Source organism: Meles meles, chromosome 3 (assembly GCF_922984935.1).
Source record: "Meles meles chromosome 3, mMelMel3.1 paternal haplotype, whole genome shotgun sequence".
Taxonomy (NCBI): Eukaryota; Metazoa; Chordata; class Mammalia; order Carnivora; family Mustelidae; genus Meles; species Meles meles.
The window spans coordinates 45168647-45191894 of NC_060068.1; the positions used below are offsets into that span (position 1 = coordinate 45168647).

At 39.4% G+C, this 23248-nt stretch overlaps 1 protein-coding gene across 3 annotated transcripts in view; it reads right to left on the bottom strand.

The window, feature by feature from the left end:
• Nucleotides 1-23248, bottom strand: part of CEP120 (centrosomal protein 120) — an 84605-nt gene that overhangs the window by 30379 nt on the left and 30978 nt on the right. For all 3 annotated transcript variants that reach the window (XM_045999823.1, XM_045999822.1, XM_045999821.1), the window contains 9 exons: nucleotides 21563-21760; nucleotides 18956-19183; nucleotides 17298-17514; nucleotides 16034-16211; nucleotides 12874-13023; nucleotides 11942-12124; nucleotides 9484-9580; nucleotides 9232-9384; nucleotides 8633-8722 (listed from right to left, as the gene is read on the bottom strand). In XM_045999823.1, the coding sequence (XP_045855779.1) occupies nucleotides 8633-8722; nucleotides 9232-9384; nucleotides 9484-9580; nucleotides 11942-12124; nucleotides 12874-13023; nucleotides 16034-16211; nucleotides 17298-17514; nucleotides 18956-19183; nucleotides 21563-21760 (1494 nt within the window). The remainder of the gene's footprint in view (nucleotides 1-8632; nucleotides 8723-9231; nucleotides 9385-9483; nucleotides 9581-11941; nucleotides 12125-12873; nucleotides 13024-16033; nucleotides 16212-17297; nucleotides 17515-18955; nucleotides 19184-21562; nucleotides 21761-23248) is intronic.

Here is a 23248-nt window from a genome sequence, read left to right on the forward strand (position 1 = left end):
AAACGTGAACAAAGTCAACGCTGCATACATTTTAACATATTGAAACATATGATGTGGGAACAGGAAAATCATGAATTACATCCACCAATTCAAAGCAGAAATTCTTGCTAGTGCTCTAAGGAAGGAAGCCCCTCTAGCTTCTGCTCGGCTATCTCTAGAGACATTCAGTTTCCTGAGGAAGCTCGTTCTCCCACTGGACAATTAGACTGCCAGTAAAATCCCACGTTCAGTCAACATCCAGCTCCTTAAAAATCTGCCTTGGTCACTACACTGGAATTCCTCTGATGCCCCCTTCATCACTTATGCTCCTTCCCTAGAACTACTTCTGTTGCTAGGTCAGCTCGTCAGGTTCAAGTCCGTCTTCCTCATGGCTCAGATCCGACTCTTCCCTGCAGTTCCAATAACTGACCTCATGATTCCTTCTGACCTCATGATTAGCCTCGTACCCTGGCTGCCGTAAGCCCGCAGTCCCGCTGTGAGTCCCGTTCACAGTAAGAGGTCTGCTAGCGCAGCCTACACAGCATGTAGGACTCTTGACAGTTTCCTGCCCTTCATTTCTAACGGATCATTTTTACTAGGACTTTCTGAACCAATTTTTCTATCCTCACCAATTAGTCTCCACAGCCCAGGCCGCATATTAATCTTCTTCCCATAGTCAACAGGACCTCAGTTTTATTCTCCTGAACCTTACTTGTACTCCTTAGAAGAAAAAAATATCTGTCTTCACGTATTTGAATCTGGTGATAGCCATCATATATCCTCTTAGTCTTTTTTCTTCTCCAAGATAAACACAAGTTTTAGCAATTATTCACATATTACCACTTTCACGTCTAGTATCTTGGATTTAATCTAGAGTCTAGATTGTAGACTAGGTCTTTTAAAAAAAATGTGGCGCCCGATGTGATCTCACTACTTCAGAAGCCAAAGAATGTCCCCCCGCCAGCGATAAGAACAGCAAGTACATGAACTTGGTCTAAACTCACATGTGCTATTTCAGGATCCTAATCACGCCATTTGCTATGACAAGAAATTCCCCCAAGGCTTTTGTTTTTAAGTCTGGGATAACTATACCCACACACCTATTGTCCAGAAGACTGCTGTGACTACAGAATTTGACATCTGTCCTCATTAAACTTTATTTCAAACTTAGGCCTGAAATACCAACCAATCATGATCACTTACGTAAGAATTCTGTTAATTCTACTACCTCCTTTTGGTTTATCTAAAAAACAAAACAAAAGAAAACAAACAAACAAAAAAACCAACTAAGTGTGCCCTACCTCCTTATAAAGTCATATAGAGACAGGGAAACAGGATGGTGAGTCAGAATTCCAATGTTCTGCCCCTGGCAACGCAAATGCTCAGTGAGTTCCCAGAGCTCTGTCTCGGGAGGTGTCCTTTCCTGCTACATGACCTCTGCAGATGACCTGAGGCACCTACCATCACCTATACGAAGAACTCGCAAATCCAGACTGCCGAGTCACAACCCCTCCAGAGATTCAGACCTCGAAGCCCCAGGATCTGCTGCATCCGCCACTACTCCCTATATATCTCAAACTCAAAAATGTTTAAAAACCGGAAGTCACCATCATTTAAATAACAAGTTTTTAAGGCAAACCTAGCAGGTGTGGGTAAAATAAAGTCCTGTGGTACTTATATTCTGAGGGAAGACCCAACTATGAACAAGGAAGTGGATATTTAATGTACTCTGAAGTAAATGCCAGGATGAAAATAAGCAGAATGCGTGTCTAGTTAGTGGCCGGGAGCAAAGGAAGAAGGCATATTTCGGAAAGATTATCCTGAGCAGAGACCAGAAAGTACTTCTAACTAAAGGACATTCCATAGATCCTGGCTGGCCAGGTTGTTAAGAACAAACTATAGCAGCAGGCTGACAGAAATGAGGTCACAGAGGAAGCCAGGAGGTAGATCGCGTAAGGCCTTGAGGCCTTGTAGGACCCAGTAAACCATGGGAGTTTTACGCTATGCGCCAGGAGGAGCATGACAGGTTTTTAAGCCGAGGAGTGCATCGTCTGACTTCTGGTACCAGAACTGAGCTACCGGGGTCAGGAAAGAGGAAGGGATACTGAGTTAAGAAGTAACTAGTCATCTGTGAGACACAAAGTCATAAAGGAGGGAGCTCAAAGTGGTTTGTTTCCAGGATATATATTCAACATGGAGCCACGAGGATTTGCTAATAAACTAGATGTGGAATCAGTCAAGCATAACTTGTCTGTAGCCTGAGAAGCAGAGTAAAAGGTGTCACCATTTATTAAGAGGTGGAATCAACAGGAACAAACTTATACAGGAGGGAGATACATAGCTTGTTTTTAGGCAGGTTACATTTGAGTTGCTTATGAGACACTCAATGGACAGTGTCAACAGCCAAGTGCAGAGTCCAGGGAAGACGCGGGGGATGCAAGCAAATAAATGTTATACATAACACATGTGTATTATGTATACTCGCACACTTGTACCTGACTTGTATAGGACAGTAAGAAAGTAGATGACAACACCTGAAGAAATGTAAAAACAGAAAAGAGATTCAAGGACTGGGCCTTGGGGCAAGCCAATAAACCCAGCAGAGGCTAAAGGGAAAAAATGACCCAGCACGGAAGTGGGGAAGGGGAGACGGGTGAATTCAGTAGAACAGGAGGAGAGGTCAAGCAGAGAAGTGTTTTAGAAAGGGCAAGATCAAACTGGGTGAGGATGAGGGAGGGTTGGTTGAGAATTGTTCTGGAGAGGGAACAGAGTCATCAGGGAAAACAGGAGGAGTGGAGGGTAGCAGTGAGTATTCCTTAAGCCTTCAGATCGTAAACTTCGTTAATGCCTTTTCTTTAACTCCCATTCCGCTTTTCTCCACCACCTTATCACTGCTCTGACTTTTGAGCCTTTGAGCTTCACCCTCCTCCACTCTCTGTCCACTAGACTTCCACCAGAATAACTGTCTGAAAATGAAAATCTCATTTCCTTCTTCTCTTATATAAAAGTCTTCATTAAAAAAAGTAAGTTTCTCGGGCGCCTGGGTGGCTCAGTGGGTTAAGCCGCTGCCTTCAGCTCAGGTCATGATCTCGGGGTCCTGGGATCGAGTCCCGCATCGGGCTCTCTGCTCAGCAGGGAGCCTGCTTCCCTCTCTCTCTCTCTCTCTCTGCCTGCCTCTCTATCTACTTGTGATCTCTGTCAAATAAATAAATAAAATATTTAAAAAAAAAAAAAAAGTAAGTTTCTCAAATTTCTACCTTTCCCAGGCTGGGTTACCAGCTGAACCACAGAACATAACAAATGATTCAAGGAAGTATTTTCTCTGTCTCCTCTTAAAATGGCACACAACTGTACCAACACGTAGAAGCACAGGCTAAAGTTAATCCATCAGCAACCTTGGATGTTGGCAGGCATTAGGCCTTAATTCTCTCAGGAAACCCTGGCGGAGAAAGTCTGCAGCATCAAGTATACCTCCTCAAAATGGAACAGAAGAGAATTTATATTCCATAAACCTCTCTATACCTTATTTCTTGAGGCATACCCTCTCCTCCCTCCTTCCCACATCAAACTACACACAGTTTTCTTAACGCCAAGCCGATTTCAAACTTCTTTGTTTGGAATGTCCCTTGAGTCCACTTAGTAGTATCTGCTAATCTGTATCAAAGTGAAAGCATTATCTTATCCATGAAACACTTCCTCACATTATTCCCTTATGTAGAACTGAGGTCTTCCTTCTTTGTGGGTACACGATAGCGATCTTTAGCTATCTGATGGGAACTCATGCAGAAGACAGAAGAAACATGATGTCAGCTATGTAGAAGGCAGGACAGGACCAGTGTATCATACTCATACATTAGTTTAAGACACATTCATTACTTAACAATCACTGGGTTTAGCTTATCAGTCTGTACAACCAGGTCTTTAGCATACACTGGATTCTGGAAATAAAGATTTGGTATATTTCACTTCTCCCACAAGGCCTCAAGGCCCCAAGTGGATGGTAGATAGGTCATTATATCATCTGTTTCAAGGTTAACTAACCTTCATTTATTTGGGGGGAAAGTTTATGTATAACTCCAGAGAATAATAGATTATTTTATCAAACAGAAAAATTTCCACTAAAACAATCTGCTCCTTCTCAGGGAACAAAATAACCCCTCCAAAATCATCCCAGAAGATGACCACAAAACATTAACTGACAGACTAATAAACCCAATCACCCACAAGGATATATACCATTAGACATATATCATAAGCTTAAAATATTAATTTATTATTATGAAATACTGGTGTTTGCAGATCTGACTCCATGTAGTTTTACTTACTACCTATACTCCTTCACCACTACATCCTGAATTGGTGGGCTATTAGCTAGTTAGCATCTTTTTGGTAAGGCAAGATGGAAGGTCCTCATAATAAGCAGATGAGTTCCATTTTACTATAAACTATTTTGTGCCAAAGAGCAGAAATAAGAAGAAATTTAAATGACTGCATAGTATGTTCCACCAATATTACCCAGACTCCTTCAGGTGAACTTTCTAAGTATTGAAAGTATTCTAAGTATTGAAACATTGAAGAAAACAGGTAAATAAAGTGAAAATAAATGAACAGAAAAGGCTCATACATTTTAGACCTAAAAATAGTACAGTGAGATTCTCAGAGAATTCAGCTTGCAAAGGTTTCATCCTACTGAGGAAAAAATTGTTTTTTTTCTCCTCCATGGACTCAATTTTACAGTAACTTATCAAGTTTTAGAAAACAGATCTCATCCTAATTGACCATATTCTTGCAAGGCGGAGCACACCCTATACTAGATGACTTGTTACTGTCCAATGTATTTCAGTCGAAATACAATGGCAACATCCAATGTACTTTTTGACGGAACTAATTCAAATGAACAGCTCAGCCACTTACTAGACAGATATCATATTCCATTTTCTGAGCAGAGCTCTTACTAACTTGTCAGAAGCTTGTGTATTCAAGCTGAAATGGTAGGAGAAATTGCATATATGGGAAGCCAATTGAGAAGATTAAAAAGCAAAATTACAACCAACCAAAAATGACTTTTTTTCAATTCCTTACATAAAAACTGATTTTTCTTTTTCTTTCTTCTTCTTCTTCTTCTTCTTTTTTTTTTTTTTGGCACTAGAAAGCTCAATTAGGGCACAAGCTGGATTTGTCAAAATTATTAACTAAAAAATGTTTCAAGATTTGACTTTTGCATACCTCAACCCTGGAAAACTCTTCACCAGCATTTAAAAAATGGTTCAACAATAAACTCGTCTTGGGGTGCCTGGGTGGCTCAGTGGGTTAAAGCCTCTGCCTTTGGCTCAGGTCATGATCTCAGGGTCCTGGGATCAAGCCCCACATCGGGCTCTCTGCTCAATGGGGAGCCTGCTTCCCTCTCTCTCTCTGCTTGCCTGTCTGCCTATTTGTGATCTCTCTCTATGTCAAATAAATAAATAATCTTTAAAAATTAAAAACAAAAAAACCAAAAAACCCCAATAAGCTCGTCTTGCCTTAAAAGCTAAATGAAAAATTCAAAAACTTTAAATATTTTATGGCTCACTCAGATGCAATTCATAAAGGATACTTGAGAACTATAAATGCTACCTAATATAAGTCGTATTTAATACAAATACACATATACTATAAAGTTTGTGTGAGGGCCTCTACCTTTTTAATTTCAGTTATTTGCATATTAAAGAACAGCCGCTTTAGAGTAGTCCTATTATCTTTTTCTTATAACTCACTGGTTTTTCACATTTTTAATGGTTGAGAATTAAGGGAGATAAAGTTCAGTTACTTTAAAGTCAAAGGCTTGGGGACCTTCTGCTCAGTCTACCCACAGAAGATTAACTGCCCTGACCTCCCCCAAACACAACTGGAACAACCCACACAAAACAACTGCTTTCACACACTGAAGAATGGGCGGCCCGGGACCATCATCCCTGACAGAGCAGAAACAAATGAGGCCCTAACAGGAACTCTAGTGCACTTCCTAGAGGCATTTTCCAGACACTAGCTCAGAGAAGGGGGGACCCAGCAGAGCCTCACAATCTGCCTGAGTTGAGGCAACAAAGAAGAGACAGAGGTGAGTCAAGTTCATGAGGGAGGAGGGAGACGCAGACAGAGTGAGCACCAGAGATGTGCAGAATAGTCTGCAACCCCGCAAGGCTGGGACATTACCACTGGAAAGCTGTAGGATGAAGCATTCCCAGAGCTCGGACAGGTCTGAGAGGAGTGTGCGTTCCTACCTGTCCGAGGGGAGAGACATCAGGCATCTACATACTGCTATGGAGCCCAAGCAGTATGGGGTGTTCTCAACTCACCCTAGCCAAACTAAATTTAAAGGATCCAACTCATTCCAAGTAACATCACATCACGACGAGATCCATCAACTGACAACGTAAAGTTCACCATTTCTGGTATCTAACAAAAAATTATCCATCATGCTAAGGAGAAAAATGTAACCTATGACCACGTGAAAAAAACAACAGAAAGGGACCTCAAAATGATACAGATGTTGGAACAAGTAGATAATATATTATAAAAATATTGTAGATACTGAAAAGGAAAACATAACCATGAGGAAAAGTGGAGTATGTTTAAAAAAAAAAAAAAAAAAAGGAAAAGGTTCCAATGGACCTTTCAAAAATGAAAAGTGCAGTATATGAAATTAAAAATTATGCTCAATTAGGTTCATGGCAAATTAGACCCTTCAGAAGAAAAGACAGGTGAACCTTAAGTCCCAGCTATAAAAAACACCCAAAATGAAGCACCGAGAAGAAAAAAACAACTTAAAAAAATAATGCACTTCTTACTAGGATGGTATCAAGCAATCTCAGATACATGTACATTGCAACGTAAACACAGGAGGAGAAAGAAACACAGGAAAAAATTTTAAGCAATAAAAACCCAGACTGTTTCAAACTTGATGAAATGCTATAATCAAGGAACTCAAAAGTCTTCAAGGAGGGTGAACACACACACACACACACACACACACACACACACACACAGAACAGCAAGGCCCATCAAAATCATAATGCTGAAAACTAGTGGTAAGGAAAAAAAAGCTTAAAAGCAGTTCAGAGAAAAAAACGAGACATGACAAATAGAGGGCCACAGTAAAAAGGCCAGCAGACTTTCCATCAGAAACAACACAAGCCAAAACACGAATGAGACAACTTTCAAGACTGAAACAAAAAAAATCGTGAACTGAGAATTCTATACCCAATGGAAAGATATTTATTCCAAAATGAGGGAGAGAAACCCTCACACCAAAGCTGACAGCATTTATTGCCATCAGACTCATACTCCAAGAAATGTTGTGGATTTGGGTAATAAAGAAGGACTACTGCCTCAGAGTTTTCTTCATTAAAAACACTAACTCTTTAAAGCAAAAATATATTTTAGGGTAATACATGTAAAAGCAAAAACCTATGATGGTAACAACACAGAGGACATACGCTGGACATGTACTGTTGTAAGCCTCTTATATACTACACGTGCAGTGGTCTAACAGCACTTCGAAGCATACTGTGATAAATTAAAGCTGCACATTTTAAACCTTAAAGCAACCACCAAAAAAAAAAGGCAGAAAAACAGAAATAAAATGGGATCATAAAAAGGTCAATAAATCCAAAAAAGGAGAAGACAAAAAAAAAAGCTAATATGGAACAAATGGAAAACCAAGAGCAAAAAAAGTAGATTTAAACCCAAGCATATATAAAATAATAAAATAAAAGAACAAATAAACCCCAAGCATTTCAAGAATTACCCATTAAAAAATGGTTGAAGTCAGAGAAGAAATTAACTTCTAAAAACATTCTAGTCCGCACGCTGCTCCTATCTCCTGGTCAAGTGTAGCAAACCATCCTGCCACTGGTGTCTTCTCCCATTTATAGATACTTCATTAACCACTAATACAAAAGTTAAATTTCAGTATTTGCAACACGTCTAATTTTCAGGGATTTTGTTTTACATAGTAACTTGAGTGTGAATAGGTAAGAATTGAACTTCTACTTTCTGGAGTAAGATCAGATGGTCTCATTTCCTTTTTAAAGATGTCATTCTGGGCACCTGGGTGGCTCAGTGTAAGGTTAAGCCTCTGCCTTCGGCTCAGGTCATGATCTCAGGGTCCTGGGATCGAGCCCCGCATTGGGCTCCCTGCTCAGTGGGGAGCCTGCTTCTCTCTCTCTCTCTCTCTGCCTGCCTCTCTGCCTACTTGTGATCTCTGTCTGTTCTGTCTGTCAAATAAATAAATAAAATCTTTAAAAAAATAAAGATGTCATTCTTTCCAGAATTAAGTTCTTTAAAAGGGCTTCTAAGTTTTTGATGTTTTTTTAATTAACAAATTATAACATTTATGGATACTTAAATGTCTTTTCTTTTTTCATACAGAGGTAGGCTTTTTTCCTAGAGTATTTATTTTTTGAAAGAATAATGTATTTGCAGGGTTCGAAATGGAAAAAGCACCGAACAGCTTAAGAGAAAGGCCTTCCTCCTACTCCTGACCCATTCATCCACTCTCCCCAAGCCAATGTACAACACTGTAACTTCGATACTCCACAGATTTTCTGTAATGCATGTACCAGGTACTGTCGTTAATAGTTCCCTTTCCACCTCTGATGTCTACAGATGTGATTACCTTTTTCTTTACAAGCGCTTCTCTCTCTCGGTCTCTTTTCTTCCATTCCTCTGCAAGAGCCTGCATATGGGCCAATTCCTTCTGCTTTAGCTACAAGAGGGAGACAAAACAGTCACAGCAAACACGTCAGTATTTCCAGCACACAAATCAGTTGTTCTTAAAGAATTAATACTGTTCTTTCTTTCGGGATTCTCTTTTATTCCTAAATCAAACAAAGGGAAGGCCTGAGGCAAGGAACGCCCATATAAGAATAAAGTTAACGTAAGACCCATTCGCTAACTCTCTTGTTTCCAGAAGGATAATTCCAGGCTCCAGGAGGAAATGCTACACCAGGGCCTGAAACTAAAAGAAACGTTCAAGTATTCCATCTTTGCCTTCTAACCTTCAGTCCGAATTCTGCCTCAGAGTCATGGAGAAAGTTTAAGGGAATTCTTCTGCATGGCTTCTGCCCAGCTGTCATTTATGGAGTACTTTTTTATTGTTTTTCTGTAAGAGTAAAGCATTCTGGATATTCAGAGGGACTGGGTAGGGTACCCAACAGACAAAGGGAGAAAAGCCTTGCGGAGAAGAAAAGCAATGCAGTCAGTAGATAAAGTCACCTGATTTTCAAAAATGTCTTCTTGCATCTCTTTCCACATTTCCAGCTCCAGAGCAGCTTTGTATTCTAAGGTTTCTCGAGGCTCCGTCTGGACTTCTGAAGGACAAGGTGCTGGAGGAACGGAAGGCGGCTTCTGCTGCACAGCAGATAAACCCTGACATGGGAACGAAAGTGAAATGAAACTCACACGCTCACACCTGCAGTGCAAGAGATCCACTGTGAGGAGTCAGGTTTCATTTTCAGGGATACTGACCTGAGACGAATCAGAGACAAGGATCTCACGCATTTTTACGAGTCCATAATCTTCGAGAGTTACTGTGTAAGAAAGATCCATTATCCTGTTGTTTGACCTACAGATGGATCAGAAATATCTTAAAATTCACGGAAACCCTTTCCCATTATTTCTCCTTTTATTTTCTCAATGCTATACAGTGACTTGGTTACATTTCTTAAACCTGATACCCTTGCTACTCCAACTGCAGTAAGTTCTCTAGGCTTCAATCAAGACCTTCCACATACAGAATCACACTTGAGCATAAACACTCTAATTAGCACATACCCACATTTTTTTAAAAATGACCTCTAGGGCGCCTGGGTGGCTCAGTGGGTTAAAGCCTCTGCCTTTCGCTCAGGTCATGATCCCAGGGTCCTGGGATAGAGCCCCGCATCGGGCTCTCTGCTTGGCGGGGAGCCTGCTTCCTCCTCTCTCTCTCTCTGCCTGCCTCTCTCCCTACTTGTGATCTCTGTCAAATGAATAAATAAAATCTTAAAAAAAAAAAAATGACCTCTAACACTGTAGATGTGGAAAAATGTAAAAACCTAATGTCGGTACGTAATCATTACTGAGCTCCATTTTCTGCATGTGCAGAGAGACACGTGCTCATGCATGTTAAGATCAAACCATTCTGTCCCTCTCTCCATTTCTACCTGGAGCACTTTTCTGAGGTCATGAACATTAACTCAGTGTATGCTTTAATACCTATACAACATCCTAATGAATATATATAGTAAAATTAAGAAAAAAACAATTTCCCTCATCTTGATTATATAAAGATTATTCTGAATTCTTATTCTACCTTTTCCCTTGGACGAAGCACTTGTACATAAATCTTTTACTGGATGTGAGTGATGCTTCAGGATAATTCTTGAAAATTGGTTAGTTATATGTAATTATTACAATGAGGATTTCTCTATCAGAGAACTACTAGGAGCATTTATAAAACTGTTAGAGGAGAATACAATCTTGGCTACAAGAAATGTAGCTTTGTCTAAATCTATCTGTTCCATAAATCCTTGGTCAAACACAACTTCAGTGAATGGAACCCACACATGCAAACCCTTAATAATCACTTTTTACATTTTCTTCTAATCTTATAGCCTTCAGAAGACATGAATAAAGCAAAATGAAGCACTATCTTACCCAAGTGTCCTAAAACTTTTCTGTCTACAGAGCAGGGCCATAAAAATTAATGTCTATAACCCACAGATTTAAAACAACTAGTAATGATCTCATTATTCTCATGATTTTCTACTTAATGTGACCAAAAATGTTTTTTTCTTTTCTTTTTTTTTAAGATTTTGTTTATTTGGGATGCGTGGGTGGCACAGTGGGTTAAGCCTCTCTGCCTTCAGCTCAGGTCATGATCTCAGGGTCCTGGGATAGAGCCCTGCATCCGGCTCTCTGCTCAGCAGGGAGCCTGGTTCCCCCTCTCTGCCTGCCTCTCTGCCTACTTGTCCTTTCTCCCTGTCAAATAAATAAATAAATAAAATCTTTTAGAAAAAAAAAAATTTGTTTATTTGACAGAGCCGGAGAAGGAACACAAGCAGGAGTAGTGTGAGAGGGAGCAACAGGCTTCCCGCAGAGCAAGAAGCCCGATGCAGGGCTCCACCCCAGGATTCCCGGATCATGACCTGAGCCAAAGGCAGACACTTAACCAACTGAGCCACGCAGGCACCCCAAGAATGGTATTTTTAAAAGAATTTTCAGTTCAGCAGAATATCTGACACTGTAAAACACCTGTTCCCAGATCCTCCAAATAAGTCAAAGTTTTACTCAACTCTTCACTCCCTGCAAGTGACTAGAGGTGGCGAAGAGTAAGGGAAGGGATTTCAACACAACTTTTAGGACCACAGCTTTTTACTGATCCTGATTTCTTTCTATATTCTAATTATGCTTCAAAAATCCAGGTTATGTGATATATAATGTTCAAGTTTATTTAAACTTCTGTTGCTAAATTTAAAAAGCTCACTCAAAAGATGTCTTTTGTGGAAGACATGTGACCTTCAGTTTTTCACTGTGGCAATAAAGCCCAGGGCAGAAAAACAATACTCTTCTTAAAGTGCCAAACATTTGTAACATTCTCAGAAATTAGAGTTGAAGCAAAAGTTGAAGAAATATTGTCAAGTAGAACAGTCACTCCCAATACAAGACAATGCAACAATACATCATAAATTTGACCTTGACATACCAAAAAAAAAAAAAAAAAGGCCAGAATTTACAATTGTCAGGCTTAAGAGGGGGCAAAAAATACTTAAGAGCCTGAATGTTAACAGTATCACAGGGTATGGTGGTACCTGAAAGCTACAGAGGGCTAGAGAGCAAAGGAGAAGATAGCCCCCATATTAGAACAAAAATGACAGGAACGGACAAGGCCGTAGCCAGCTAATGAGAAGAAAAGGCAAGGGAAGGCCAGTTCTGGGAAATCCATTACCCCTGTGCAGCGATGAAAGGTACACTTTCACTGTAAGTTTGACGCCAACACTGTTCACCACTGGAACCTAAAAAGCGAGTTTTTTCTGAAGACAGGACGTTAGAAAGCTGGATTCTGGCGATCCCCAGAAGTAAATCTTTACTCATTTTATCCTTGTGCCATAATTCAACCAGCAATGGGATCCTAAGGAAGAGAGAAACCAGTGTTCGTAACTATCGGTCCTGAACTAAGGCATGGACATCTTTGAGTTTCCTCAATGTATTCAGAGATGATTTGTTACCTGGATCAGAGAGGCTCAATTCCATAGGTAACAAACAGAAAATCCTATCACATTTTCAACATCTCTTTCTGTGCAATAAAGAAAACCCTTCAAATACTATTCTTTTTTATTCCTCCTTCTTCCCTTTAAATTAATATGCATATTTGAATGGCGATACCCTGAGAAAATGAGAAGACATTTCTGTTCTCACTTTTCTTCACAAATCCAATTCAGACAGCTGGATGAACACCTCCATTTTATACAGAGGACAAATCAGAAAAAGCAAGTAATACACTACAGACTACTGGTGAAGCAAGAATAAAACATAAACAGCTTGCTCGTATTCATCTTCACATATTATGAAAAAAACAAGACTACTTTTCAGTTTCTTCTTTACTCACAGATTGTATTAACACACGTCTTTCGTACAAATCAAGACAAATAAGATGGGAAAATCTACAAAGAGCCTCCATAACTATATTAAAACTTGACAGCAGAAGGACAAACGTCACCGACCTTCTTAGCACACTTACTTCTAGGTTTTTGGTTTTTTTTTATTTCTAGGTTTTCAAACACACTGATTGATGTGAGTCTAAAACTCTAGGAATTCCTCTTGCTAACAGGATATCAATTTTCCAGTGACTTCAGAGCATATACACCGTATGCGTATTACCTTAAGAAGGTATCCTGCAGCTGATGAGGGAGGGTTGCAAAGTCAAATGCACAGTAAGACTGTGGAAGAAAAACCTCCATGTTTTTGCGAACTTCTATGGGAGGATTAGTCATAATGGGAGCTGCACTACCAAAGAATGGATAGGAGTACCTAGAATGTAGGAAAAACAAAATCCTATGACACATTTGACAGATAAAACTTAGTATGTTTTTTTAAAAAGATACTATGACTATAAGAATACAATTTTTGAAATTGGTAGATGGTACAAATACATGAGGGTTTTAGTCCTAACACCAACTTTAAAACACTGCCAATACTGTCAGTGTTCACACAGAAATTGTAGCAATTCTAGAGAAAAGCATTATGTGTACAGCACTAGTTCCCAAAGCTGCTTTACAAGTGATCCTAGAATGACCCTCTGTGGAAGCAGAATTCTGGTATTTTGAAGGCAAGGACACCAAATAAGGAAGAGCTCATCATTTTGATACATTCTAAGTAAGACTAAGATTTAGGAATGACAATGAGGCCACTAAACAAAGACCAAGCTGCTATTTGTTTAGGAGTTCCTTGAGGGCACAGGGCCCCATGTTTTTTATCTGTGCTGTCCCAGGAACAAATAAGCAGTTTGGGGCACATAATAAACATTCAAGAAATACCTGCTGAATTTAATTTCAAAATTTATTTTCTTTATTCAATAATGTCTTGATGTTTATGGGCTAAAAAAACTCCTAGTCAGCGCCAAAAGGGTGCACCCATGGCATTCTGTCTTTGAAAATCAAGGATGAAAGCAGATGAGTCAATGAGTAACAAGTCTTTCTTCCTGTCATTGCAGAAGCCGCACCAGATTAAATGGGAAGCTGCCTGACTACTGCAGAACTTACTTTGTATTGACAACGTAATGCTCACTTAAATCTCATCTTCTATCTTGTTATCCATTACGAAAACTGGGGCTTAAAGCCTAGTAGTGAAAACTCCTTTTCCTACAACTAAGAATCCTGTGCATGCACTCAATTCAGATATAATTACACATCACTGAAATCAGGTCATCTCACAAATCCCATTATGCAGTTGCCAACTACAGTTTCATGATAGTTCATGAGAGCACGACACCATAAGATTTCTCAAACTCAAAGGTAAAGTGTTTTTTAAAAAGCCATAAAATGACTTCCAAGACAGAACCAATGGCCTTTATCATCAAGTGAATTCTATGCAGGGTGTGTAAGTGAATCTTAACTGGACCATTGGTTTATGATACTCTCCCCCTTTTCTTTGCCAACTGGACTTCCGGCCTCCCTCATGTATTAACTTCTTTCTCAATATGTCTTCTTCACGAGGCTGAGCGCTGTTTATATGGCCCATAAACCCCTAACATCAGGCACACTGGTATTCATGATTCAACGATGGCCCACAGGAAAGGACTAAACCACAAATGCTACGAGTGCCTAAGTGGGCTGGTTCAAGGCTTCCCCCTCACAGCTTCTAATTTCAGATTACCAATATTTCTATGCTCTGGCTAACAACGTCTCTAAGTACCCTGAGGTCACAGTCTCTACCAGCGGCAGTAAAGAGATCTCAGTTTAAAAAACTAGAGGGAAAAAGACAAAAAGGTAAAGTAGAAAGTCAATAATAATTCTATTTCTAAAAACCATTTTAAGGGAAGTTCTAGAAACCCTCTGAGAAAAGCTCTGTTTGTGAGAGATAAACCTTTTTTTTTTTTTGGCCCTCCATTTTCAACTAACATTTTCATAATAATTCTCAGCCTCTAACAAGAGGCAAAAAGCAAAACAATCTGTGACAGAGAGACACCTGTTCTGTAAATTCACAATCAGACTTGGTGTTGGGTCCCTTTGATTCTGTCCGTTATTCACACCAAAGTCCAGAGGATTTTGGAAATAGCCTGATAAAAATCCAACAACAGAAAAATGAGATACAAGTATGAGTTAATTTATGCATCGGCAAAGCAGGTATGCCTTAATACCAGCAGGGAGCACTGTGGAGTGGCAGACATTCCTGCCAAGGCAATCCCAAATGACAGAAAAGATTTTCATTTTAAAAACATAAGGAGCAACAACTTTATGAGAAATGCTAATGCTTGCTCCAAAGACATGTATAAGAAAAAACTAAATACTCCAAACTGAAACACAATATTGTATTACATTTAATATACATTTTAGCCAGGAAGTTGATGAAAATGTATTATTATTAAAAACAAGCTAGTGAGGGCACCTGGGTGGCTCAGTGGGTTAAAGCCTCTGCCTTCGGCTCAGGTCATGATCCCAGGGTCCTGGGATTGAGCCCCACATCAAGCTCCTTGCTGGGCGGGGAGCCTGCTTCTCCCCTTCCCTCTGCCTGCCTGCCTGCCTGCCACTCCCCCTGCTTGTGCTGTCTCACTACCTCTCTCTCTCTCTGTCAAATAAATAAATAAACTCTTAAAAAAAAACAAACAAAAACAAGCTAGTGAGTAAGACCATTTAATTGACTGAAATATATACATAGTTCAATTTTGTACATGGAACGGGGTGAACACATTCCACTTGTGCTTCTATAAGTATGGTTCTTACAGTCTCAGTTACCAGGTGTAGGTATAGATACAACCTCCCATTATAATAAAGTTTTATAGAAAAATAAGATACTGGGGCACCTGGGTGGCTCAGTGGGTTAAAGCCTCTGCCTTTGGCTCAGGTCATGATCCCAGGGTCCTGGGATCAAGCCCCGCGTGGGGCTCTTCGCTCAGCAGGGGACCTGCTTCCCCCTCTGTCTCTGCCTGCCTCTCTGTCTACTTGTGATCTCTCTGTCAAATAAATAAATAAATAAATAATCTTTTAAAAAAAAGTCAGATACTATACTTCCCTTATTTTGACCTATGGTACCTTTTCTAGAAACACCTTTTAAGTTCAAGAGTCACTTTGGTTTTTTCTTTTTTTTACAAAGAAGCACGAATCAACTGTCATCAATACCTACAATTAGTATTAGCTCTCCTACCACCAATGCCGCCCTGGTTTAAGTCCAGTCATTATGAAAGAGCCTGGCCTCCTTTTCCGTTCAGGGGCTTAACAATTGTTTGAGTATCTCTGGTGAGAGTTCTCCCGCTGCAATTGCCAAAGAGAGGAAAGGCATTGCTCTTCAGAAAATAATACTTGGGGACAAAATCAGATCACACCTTAATATACAGTTGATTGGAAAACCAACTTCCAAATCATGGATACTCCTTAAGTCTATCGAAAAGCAAAAATGATGCGATGTCGCCGGCACAGCAATCTTCTGTCCTGAGGCTGTTTCTGAAGCATGGGATGCGGGCACTGGCTGGGCCACAGAAGCAGGTACGGAAGGACCAACGGCTAGAATGAACACACAAATTCCAAAGAAAAAATTCCACTTGGTAACCGTTTCTCTCAAGTTATTTACATCACTTACAGATATCTCCCTTTACATTAAGTATGGCACTTTTAAAAAAAGATACCTCATTTACCTTCAAGCAACGAATTTGGTCACTTGCTTTCATGAACATATGAACTGAGCCATCAACTTCCTAAAGTGACTAACCCAAAACAAGGGAGGCTTTCATTCCCGTCTTAGAGCCCTGTAAAAAAGAGCTTACTCTTCGCACAGCGCGCAAAACATAAAAGCATACGCTACTGTCGACTGTCGCAGGGATGTAGGCCTTCGGCCTGGCAGGCACCAACTTCTTTCCAAGAGGCAGCAACACTTAATATTTGAAGGGTTGTACTTGAGGCTTAGGGCAGATAATAACATCACTTAAGTAGCAGCTTTGGCTATTTTAGGCACATATGATGTAGTCTAACAGAAAGATCCATCTAGTGCAATCCTATTACAGACCAGAGAGGTTTAGCAAGTAGTTCAAGTCCTATAGCTATTCAGTGACTGAGTAAGAACCTGCACCTTAACCCTTCACTGCTAATCCCCCACTACTCGAATTACTTACACTACGAAATCCAACTGCAGACCCTCATGCAGCAGATGGGAAAAGTTTTTAAAACCAGGTAAAACCATTCCAAGTGTCTCCCTTAACTGTACGATCAAACAATGAGTGTAATGATTACTCCCGTAGGTAGTAAGCTCTTCTCCCTCAAATTCCAATGAATTCACAATGTTTAAGTGTTTACTAGTTAAAAATATGTTCAAAAGAACTACTTTCTGTAATTTCTTCTGAATAACCTATTGCTTCTAAAATAAAAGTAATAGAAAAATTCTCTTACCTTTTAGCAAATTCTATGATGAAGTTATAAACTCAATTTAAATTTAGTTCAATTTAAACTGATTTTTTTTTTTTACATCACCAAGCATCATGGGGTCTTTAAAAAAAAAAGCTCACCATTTACTTACAAACCGTGAAAACTCTCTTACTCATTAATTAGATGGCTATAAAATGTACACCTAGAATATTTGTAAAAAGAACATCTTACCCTTTGGATTTGGTTTTGTGTCCTTATCATACTGCAAGCTTTCCACTTCACTTCCTGTTGCATCATCTTTTGTGGGAGGTGATGGGTTTTGAGGTGGAACAGGGGACACACGTGGTGACTTTGGCCCAGTGAGTGTCTTCTCTTTTATAGGAGTTAAAACTCGCTTCTTTGAATGCTGTAGCTCATGTTCATTCTGGGTCTTTAACTCAATTAAAGACTAAAAACAATTTTTAAATAAAGTATAATTTGCAAAGCACTTTCCTTCATAATTAAGCAAAAACGTGACGTTGTTTTTTTAAAAATACAAGCTTCCTTTCCCAGTTTGGATATTCCTAGTCTATTTTTCTTCATAATTTGCAAATTTTCTTATAGCATCTAGGACCAGAAAAAGGAAGATGAAAAGGAAGGAAATATGATATCCAGAGCTGAGCACCAAAATGCATCCTAACTGGTAAGAAGCGATATTTGATATAACAAGTCAGGCCAGGTGTCCCTGGGAATGGTTATTACCAAGGCAATGAACACAACGGAGGCCTGTTACTTTCAAACAAAAACATATCTAAATTGATTATCTTCACACATATATATACGTATATGCACATACTTAAACTCTCACTTCAGTTTTTCTACCTTCAATTCATAACCTACCTAAAGATTAGTTCCTCAAAAGAACACTACCCTAAAGTTGATTATATACAATCAAAAAATGTTTTTACATCTGAATACCGATCTCTGTTGCCTAAAGACCGTATGAGGACCATAAAGCACCAATGACCCAAGAACTTTGTCTTAGCTCCAGTAGTCAACTGAAACCATTATCATCAACACAGATGCCCAGAAACTAGGTCTAACGACATTCTCTTTCCCAGGAGTTCCTTTTCTGGCAGTGACTGACCAGGAGCTGGGGTTGGGGGGAATGGTTCCTACTACATGAGAAGACAGTATGGGGGTACCTGGGAGTCTGCTTGAGATTTTCTCGTTCTGCACTCTCCTCTCTAAAAATAAATAAATCTTGGGGCGCCTGGGTGGCTCAGTGGGTTAAAGCCTCTGCCTTTCGCTCAGGTCATGATCCCAGGGTCATGAGATCAAGCCCTGCATCGGGCTCTCTGCTCAGCAGGGAGACTGCTTCCTCCTCTCTCTCTGCCTGCCTCTCTGCCTACTTGATATCTCTGTCTGTCAAATAAATAAAGAAAATCTTTAAAAAAAATAATAAAAAATAAAAATAAAAATAAAAAAATCTTTAAAAAATAAAAAAGAGCAGGGGGCATTTGGGTGGCTCAGTCAGTTAAGTGTCTGCCTTTAGCTCAAGTCATGATCTCCAGGTTTGGGGATCAAGCCCCGCATTGGGTTCCCTGTTCAGCGGGGAGTCTGCATTTTGCTCTCCCTCTGCCTCTCCCTCCTGTTCGTGCTCTCTCTAATAAATAAAATCTTTAAGAAAAAAAAAAAAAAGACTGCACGCACAGATTCTGTATAAATACTTAATGAAGTAGAGCTGGGAAGCTACGGTACTTTTCAGAAAGGAAGTTATTGATAACATAGGCCGCTAATTAATAATAACAGTTTCCTACGCAAGGTAGCTCTTTAGAAGCTCAGATTTTAGGAGCAGTCCTGAGTGACACCGCAGAAGCTGGAGGAGGGGCTGGAGGGTCACCACTTGCCTGGGCATCTATGCCTTCTCTCTGCAGAGCCACAGACACGCCGACAGTCGGGGCTAGCTCCACAGGGATGGGCGCAAGCTTTTGTTTGGCTCGGTTTGGAGGGTCAAGAATAAAAGCACCCTCGACTGTGACCGGACGCTGGTTGATTTCTGTACTCCCCTTTTTCAGGAGCCCAGTTAAGGGTACTTCTGTACTTCCAAGTGACTGGTCTCCACAGCAAAGATGGATCTAATGTGAAAGAGAAAAATCAAAACAGGCTTAATATTCTCTCCTGTCTCCTAAACACAGAAACTTAACAGATAGTTAAGGGCGCCTGGGTGGCTCAGTCAGTGAGCATCTGATTCTTTGGTTTTGGCTCAGGTCATGCTCTCAGGGTCGTAGGATCAAGCCCCGCATCCAGCTCTGCATCACGCTCAGCACAGAGTCTCTTTGATTAACAGATTCTTATACTTAATGGTTAACATTGTTGATAAGGCACAAAGTTTATTAAGAACTCAATAATAAAGCCATTCTCCTCCATTTTTTCTCTCAATACTATATACTCGTAAGTTTCCACCCTTCTCTCTTTTAGGAACTACGGTTACTTTCATATTTTACTATGCTGTTTCACAAATTGTATCATGAATACATGCATGCAAACAGAAAACTAATACTGCAAGCATTTTTTTTTTTCTATTTCCATCTCAATATTAATTTAAACACAGTTCTAAAAAGATAAATAAGTTAGTGGATCCGGCCCTATTTGGCAACCTGACACAGTTTTGTCTTCTTCACCCATAAAACATCTTTAGTGTTTCTTTCTCTTCTCTTGCTTTTCAGATTCTATATATAAAACAATGTTTACCAGGACAAGGTCAAACAGAATACCTGTTGGGTGGACTGAACTATTTATAATGGATAGCTAATTAAAACTTCAACATTACCCCCTTTTGAAACCAATAAAAAAGGGCGACACCTGGGTGGCTTAGTCAGTTAGGCAGCAGCCCTCAGCTCAGGTCGTAATCCCAGGATCTGGGGATCAAGCCCCACGTAGGGCTCCCTCTCCCTCTGCTTGTGCTCTCGGTCAAATAAATAAAATTTTTAAGGAAAAAAAAAAAACCACGGGGAGAAAAACGGCTATTGAGGTACCTACTGTGTTTTGTATTTTTTTTTTTTTACCTTACTACATAGGCAAACATAGCATTCACATGCACAATAAGCAATCACAATAGGAAACTATTTTATTTCTAATATTGGCAATGACCTGTCACTTAGTTTTAATGTTATTAGGTATGATGTTGGTGGTAGGCTGGAGTAAGGATTTTTAGGACTGAAATGTCCCTAAGAATCAAACTAAGAAAAAGGTCATTACTTCAGTAAAGACTGGTATGTGAGATATTTAAAAAAAAAAAAAAAATGCAAGAGGTTTGGAAAGCTAAAAACTAGTGAAAAGATGAAACGTAGGAAAAAAAGCAGTTCATCATTTTATATAGTATTTCACTATTTAGTCTCTTGGGTTTAGCAGAACCACCTCTAAAATTTAGTTTTAATATAATTTTTTTTTTAAATTTATTTATTTTAGAGAGAGAGAGAGAGCACGGGTGGGGGGAGGAGGAGGAGGAGAGAGAACTTCAAGCAGACTCCTCCATGAGAGTGGAGTCTGAAGCAGGGCTGGATCCACAGCCCGAGATCACACCCTGTGCTGAAATCAAGAGGCATAAGCTTAACCAACTGAGCCACCCAGGCACACCCTAGCTCTACTCTAATTTCTTAATGCCCCCTTCCCATGTCCCACCTAAATTTGCAAGCAAAATCTCATGAGTGATCACATTACACAAATGAGGACCTAATCCTTTATTTCACTATGCCATTTCAGTCTGATTAAAAGCAAACGTAATAAAAAAAAATAAAAGTCATTTTCACTAGGTAAGGTTTACTTTCAAGGAGAGTCCAGTAAAATTACTTTTTACAAAAGTACTAAGCTCAAGGGAAGGCTCTAGGAAGTTGTGTTATTTCTTTGCTTTTAATAGCAATAAGGTGTATAAAATTGTGAACTCTCCAGCATGTGATCTGTGTGTGAATAGCTACTATGCCCGCTAATTAATGATAAAATTTTCCCTGAGCCCACAGCTTCAGACTCCAGGTCCATTTTTTTAAATTATAAAGCCCAACAAGTGATATACCTCTTTTCATAGTAACTAGATTAATAAGTCAATCTCCTAAAATTCTGCAGTAACCGTTATGCTAGGCCTTTACAAATCAGGATAATTCCTAAAAAAATTAAAAGATGTGGCAGAGAGATCATCTTTGCTATTGAAATAGGAGTTTAGGTACCTCTCTGAAGCTTAAAAAAATCATCTCTAATAAGAAAAAAAAAATAGAATGGGGCGCCTGGATGGCTCAGTCCTGAAGCAATGGCCTTCAGCTTGGGTCATGATCCCAGGGTCCTGGGATCAAGGCCCACATCAGGCTCCCTGCTTGGTGGGAAGCCTGCTTCTCCCTCTCCCACTCCCTCTGTTTGTGGTCCCTCTCTCACTATCTCTCTGTGTCAAAATAAATAAACAAGCAAACAAATAAATAATAAAACAAAACTAAAATAAAATAAAAGCAACTTTCTGCAATACTTACCTGTAGTTTAGACTGAAGAGCCAGGTAAACACGAAGAATTTCTATGCTGCTACGTATTCGAACAGATGCTCTCTCTGGCTCAAAGTTTGGGTTGATTAAATCATTGAAGGGTTCATTTGTAACATCATTTCCCAGCAAAGAATAGTAAAAGAAAAATTCAGGCTGTCTTTCTGGAAGCTTCATGGTACATGGAATTAACTAAACATTCAAGGAAAAAGAAGAGAGTATTAATTTGTAAACCACTATACATGCTTACGCATGTCTGACAAACTCTAAGATATCTGCTAAAATGCTGATTTTTTTTTTAAACTTCTAAGTCTTCAAGTTATTCACTCAGAATTCCTACATCTCTGAAAAATTACAACCAAATTATTGGTTTAATTTTTCAAGGCTTACTTTAGAAAAGCCCAGAAACTAAAATATTTTTAGAGATTTCTGTTGTTTTCAAGTTTACTTTCATTCAACTGACCCATGAACAAGTACATGGAAGTTCTTTTAGAAGGAAGTGGTCAAGTACTTTAAACTGAGCTTTCTTTATTTCCATTTACCTTATTTCATCTTATTCTCACTCTGCCACCCTCTTCATTCCTAAGAGAAAGGTTTTAAACAACCATAATCCAGACTATTAAATGTAACACCTTAGCACAGGCCTTCGCGAAAAACACTTTCTAGCCAATCTGTCCAAACTGGGAAATCTATAAATTCATAGTTGCAAAAAGATACTTGCTTTAATGGGAGTGTTACTTCGCAAAGTTCGTGCTTTCATAGCCACGTATGGCAAAGACGTGGATTCTTGGCCGATACAATACAGAGTCATCTAACAGACTAAGTGCTCACTAGCACACTGTTAAAAAGACAGTGGTTGTGTTTATTGATGGGTTTTGAATATATCCCAGTGATCATACAACAGCGCTGTTAAATAATTATATCCTGACATGACAGTTACCTAAGACATCCTTTTAGGCCAAGCAGAGTTACAGGATAGCTCGTAGAGTTCGTGACAATAAAAGAATTAACCACTTAGAATAAAACAGCCCCACATTCAACAGTCACTGGTCTTGTGTGAAATAACACAGTAGATACTCAATGGCTCCTGTTTCATATAAAGTATATTTTTGTATGTGAAGTAAATGCTTACTTGAACCCCATACATTCAACTGTATTTGAGTAGGTTTTACTCGAGTAGATCCATCTAGAGAAAGCCAGCACTTTTATACCTACAGTTGTTAAGAGCAGATTCTGGATTAAGCCCACAATTCTGGTTCCATCCATGGGTTACTGTGAAGCTTTGGACAAACTACTCTATCGCTCTGTACCTCTGTTTCTTTTAGGCTTGTTGCAAGCATTGGAAAAGAGAATACTTGTTCAGTAGGACAACTCCAGCACCCAGCACAGAGTCAACGGTGCACAGCTGAGCTGTGCTCTGGAAAATCTCTGAGGCAAAAACTTAGTATCCTTACCAGTGACTATTTCAGAGTTTAATTAGACAAGACTTTTGTTTCTGCCATCATCATCAGAAAAAAAAAAAAAATTTAAGAACTAAAGATGGCCCTTAAGTATTTCACAGTATATTTAATTTTAAGTTAATTCCCACTAAGAGAAGATTCTTTCAAAAATCCTTTAACAATCTTTGTATTTGGAAGGTAATTTTTTTTAACCTTCAACATTCAATATTAAGAAAAGGAG